The 4,578-nt window shown below is 43.8% G+C and overlaps 1 protein-coding gene across 3 annotated transcripts in view; it reads left to right on the top strand.

The window, feature by feature from the left end:
• Positions 1–4,578, top strand: part of PMS2 (PMS2 postmeiotic segregation increased 2 (S. cerevisiae)) — a 23,803-nt gene that overhangs the window by 12,689 nt on the left and 6,536 nt on the right. For all 3 annotated transcript variants that reach the window (XM_010845755.1, XM_010845756.1, XM_010845757.1), the window contains exons 10-11: positions 1,003–1,158; positions 2,119–2,986. In XM_010845755.1, coding sequence (XP_010844057.1) covers positions 1,003–1,158; positions 2,119–2,986 — 1,024 coding nt within the window. The remainder of the gene's footprint in view (positions 1–1,002; positions 1,159–2,118; positions 2,987–4,578) is intronic.

Below are 4,578 nucleotides of genomic sequence, written 5' to 3'. Positions count from 1 at the left end.
GGCAACAAAGGTCCGTCTAGTCAAGGCTATGGTTTTTCCTGTGGTCATGTATGGATGTGAGAGTTGGACTGTGAAGAAGGCTGAGTGCCGAAGAATTGATGCTTTTGAACTGTGGTGTTGGAGAAGACTCTTGAGAGTCCCTTGGACTGCAAGGAGATCCAGCCAGTCCATTCTGAAGGAGATCAGCCCTGGGATTTCTTTGGAGGGGATGATGCTGAAGCTGAAACTCCAGTTTTGGCCACCTCATGCGAAGAGTTGACTCATTGGAAAAGACTCTGATGCTGGGAGGGATTAGGGGCAGGAGGAGAAGGGGACGACAGAGAATGAGATGGCTGGATGGCATCACTGACTCGATGGACGTGAGTCTGAGTGAACTCCAGGAGTTGGTGATGGATAGGGAGGCCTGGCGTGCTGCGATTCATGGTGTCGCAAAGTCGGACATGACTGAACGACTGAACTGAACTGAATGGTATAATATATATCTATCCGTATTTTTTGGAATGGGAAAATAATTTTGGATAATTTTGTATTGTGCTCTTTAACCTTAGATGTAAACATTTCTGTTCAGAAACATGATTCTAATATTAATAGCTGTATTGTATTTCAGTATGTGGATATATCTTGATTTGTGAACTTTTTATGTTTGTGCTTATTGTAGTTGTTTTCAGCTTTTGGAAATTTAAATTATTTTCTTATAGATAAATCATTATCAATATCTTTGATTGTTTCTTTAAGATAAACTCCTAAAAGTAGAATCACTGGGTCAGTGAATGTGATCCTGTTATACCAGTTTATACATCTATCAACAATGTGCTAGGGATTGTAAGTTTTAAGCAGATTCAGTAGGTGATAAAAATGACATTTTAGTTAGCAATTTTAACCTATCTTTTCATGGGTTTATTTGCTTTTTTTTCTTTTGCAATTTCCCTACTCAAGTGCTTGCCGTAGTTCATCTGTTTGCTTAAGGTGGACTTAATCAGCATCTTTTCTATTTTGCTTTAGCATGTGTCGACATCAACGTTACTCCAGATAAAAGGCAAATTTTACTGCAAGAGGAGAAGCTTTTGTTGGCAGTTTTAAAGACGTCTTTGATAGGAATGTTCGAGAGTGATGTTAACAAACTCCAGGTCAGCCAGCAGCCACTGCTGGATGTGGAAGGTAAGAAAAACACCAGCATGTGTGGCTTCTACAGCTTGCAGTTGTCCTGGTAGTGTCTTCAGTTTTTTTGGAGGTAAAGTTTTTTTTTTGGCATGAAAGAAAATCTCCCTTTTTAGACAGAGAATATGTGTCACCCTAGAAAGCATGTTGCTGCAGATTTTACGGTAATCTGGGTAAAAAGAGACACAAGCCGCCTCTGTTATCACGCAGGGGTCCGTTCTTACCAAGAGTCACCCCTTTGCTTTCAGTAAACATGCCCTGATTTTGGCAAGTCTTTTGTCCATTTCCAGAGTTCTGAACAAGTTGATTCTGATAATTCTTGCCATTTTTTCCTATTTCTTATGAAGGAGGGAATTTGGGGGGAGGTTCTTACTTTGCTGTTTGCCTTCACATCCCCCATGTGTTTATCGCTGAGTGTCACGTTGAGATGAGACTTGTCCTAGAGAGTTTTACAAAGCTGTTTTACCAATGTCCCCACCACCAGCAGTATTTAAGCATCCCATTGGATCCTCAACCTTGTAAGCATTTTTTTTTAATTTATCTGTTCTGAAGAGTATATAGCCATATCACATTGTGGTTTTAATTCATGTCTCCTTCCTGGTTCATGTAGCACTGTGTTCATGCCTTGGATCAGCCATACAGAGCTCCTCTGGTGCAAATTTCATGTTCATGTAAAAATATCCCCTTATTCCATTTCTGCATGGGCTTCCCTGGTGGTTCAGCATTAAAGAATCCGCCTGGCCATGCAGGAGACAGTTCAGTGCCTAGGTTGGGAAGATCCCCTGGAGGAGGGCATGGCAACCCACTCTAGTATTCTTGCCTGGAGAATCCCATGGACAGAAGAGCTATGGGATTCAGTCCATGGGGTTGCAAAAGAGTCGGACACAACTTAGTGACTAAGCAACAATAATTCCATTTCTGCACAGCCTCTGATGCCCTTCTCTGTTCGCATCTACTTAGGTCACTTAATAAAGAGGCCTTCGGCAGAGATGGAGAAGCCCGAGCCAGAAAAGAAGGATGATCCTGCCCCGTTAAGGACTCGTGGAGAAGAGAAAAGAGTAGTGACCATTTCCAGGCTGAGAGAAACCTTTTCCCTTCGTCACTCGACTGAGAACAAGTCCCAGGGTCCGAAGGCCACTGATCCGAGGCGGGTTTCTCCGAAGCAGAAAAGCAGTGCCCAGTTTCCTAGAGCTTTGGGGCCCCCCTGCTCCCAGAAGCACATTTCTGAACCTGGGGAGGAAGGGAGGACTTCTGCTCAGGGGCCCCACGACTTGATGAGCAGAGTGGAGATGGAGGAGGACTCGGGGCACGGCAGCGCATCTGCCGGCTCCGAGGAGGCATCCAGCACCCCCGAGACAAGCAGTCACCCCAGCACTGACTGGGTGGCAAGCTCCCCCGAAGACAAATTTTCCCAAGAAAATATGGAGTCTCGGGAAAAGTTACCTGAAACTGACCATCGTCTTTCAGGCACAAAGTGCCATTTAAACCAAGAAGAAAGCAGCTCCACATCTAGAGTCTTGCCGCAGCCCACAAAGCTCTCATCCCCAAATGCAAAGCGTTTTAAAAAAGAAGGGATTCCTTTAAATCCCAATGTCCTTGCAGAGTCGGTGAAAGCCCAGAGTGCGTCAGCTACAGTGGATGTAGCTGTGAAAATTAACAAGAAAATAGTGCCCCTTGATTTTTCCATGAGTTCTTTAGCCAAACGAATAAAGCAGTTGTGTCAGCAAGAACAGCAACAAGAAAGTCAACAGAATTATAGGAAGTTTCGGGCAAAGATTTGCCCTGGAGAAAATCAAGCAGCAGAAGACGAACTAAGAAAAGAGATCAGGTAACAATTTTCTTTAAAGAACTCTTACCATGTAGCTCTGCAACCTGAAACCTTGCAAGAATTTTTTTCCTTATATTTCATACAGATTTGGTCTAAATCAAAGCATTCTTGACCCCAATTTCATTCCTCTTCCTAGAGGTTTTCAGCCCATGGTGACTTCTCCCTGCATTGAATTCAGGGCACCTTTGGGGAACATTATTGCTATTTTCTAGCATTCCATTTAATGTGTATAAGGGAGAATTACCAAAGCTATGATTTCAAGAAGATGGTATCAGATAAGGTTAAGTAAAAAAGGCAGTTTAAAGTAAAATATCCGTAATATAGATAATAAAAAACACTAGTCATTGCTACTTTCTTGACAATAATCATGTCTAACATTGTGATTCTTAAAAAATGAGGAATTCTCTTGAAATATTTAGTTTTAAAAAGACAGTTATTTATTTTTGGCTGTGCTGGGTCTCCGTTGCGCTGTGGACTTTGTCTCGTGGCGAGCAGGGGCTGCTCTCGTTGGAGTCTGCGGGCTTCTCTCTGCAGTGGCCTCTCATCGCAGAGCATGGGCTCTGGGGCGAGCAGGGTTCAGTAGTTGCAGCTCCCGGGCCCTGGAGCACAGACTCAGTTGCGCTGAGGTACATGTGATCTTCCCGGATCAGGGATCAAACCTGTGTCTCCTGTATTGCCAGGAGGATTCTTCACCACTGAGCCACCAGGGAAGGACAAAATATTTAACTTGTACTTTTCTTATCATTTATTTTAAAAATATTTGGACAGAGAAAATTCTAGGGACAGAGGAGGCTGGCCGGCTACAGTTCATGGAGTCGCAAGGATTCAGACACGACTGAGCACACACCAAGCCATAAAGCTTTGTTTCTTGAACCCGGATGCTAGGTTCTAGTTCTGGTTTATGCCGGGAGGTACACCTGCCAAAGACATGAGAAGACCAGGGTCTTCAGGCTGGCACAGGTTTTTCCTGTGGGGAATCTGCCTGGGGAACCAGAGCAGACTCAGACGGTTCCTGAAAGAGCATTTAGATCCAAGGAGTTGGTATTTGTGCAAATTATATCAGTTTGTTGCCTCTTGGCTCCAAATCCCCCATTAGGCCTGCTTTTGCGGTCCTGATTCGTGTTCTGTCGCAGTCCTGGAGGCTGGACCATATAAGCCTTTCTCTTGGTGCACTGTTAGATGTGATCAGCAGGGGGCGCTGGAGGGACTCTGCAAGACCAAGTGGGAGCAGCGGCTTCCCCCCTTGCTTTCTGTCATGCCCTGTCTTCCTACAATATATGAGATGCACTGTTAAGTGCTTGGAGTATGAAGCATTGATTCCATTTATTTTAAACAATGTACAGACAAAGGCCTGGAAGCATATGCACCAAATCATCAATAATTTAGTGACTAAGTCACAGGGCAGTTAGGTGAATGCCTGAATAAGTAGTGTTCTCTTTAGAAAGTGTGATTATTAGGGACTTTGTGTTTTTGTATTTTTTTTTTCAATCAGAGAAAGAATCTTTTAAAATGTCTTCTAAAATGGGAATTCCCTAGCAGTCCAGGGGTTAGGACTCAGCCCTAGTTTAATCACTGGTGGGAGAACTAAGATC

The sequence above is a fragment of the Bison bison genome, unplaced genomic scaffold, assembly GCF_000754665.1.
Source record: "Bison bison bison isolate TAMUID 2011002044 unplaced genomic scaffold, Bison_UMD1.0 scf7180017864223, whole genome shotgun sequence".
In the NCBI taxonomy this organism is placed as follows: domain Eukaryota; kingdom Metazoa; phylum Chordata; class Mammalia; order Artiodactyla; family Bovidae; genus Bison; species Bison bison.
The sequence above is the reverse complement of the archived record's forward strand: the minus strand, read 5'-3'. Positions and strand labels throughout refer to the sequence as shown.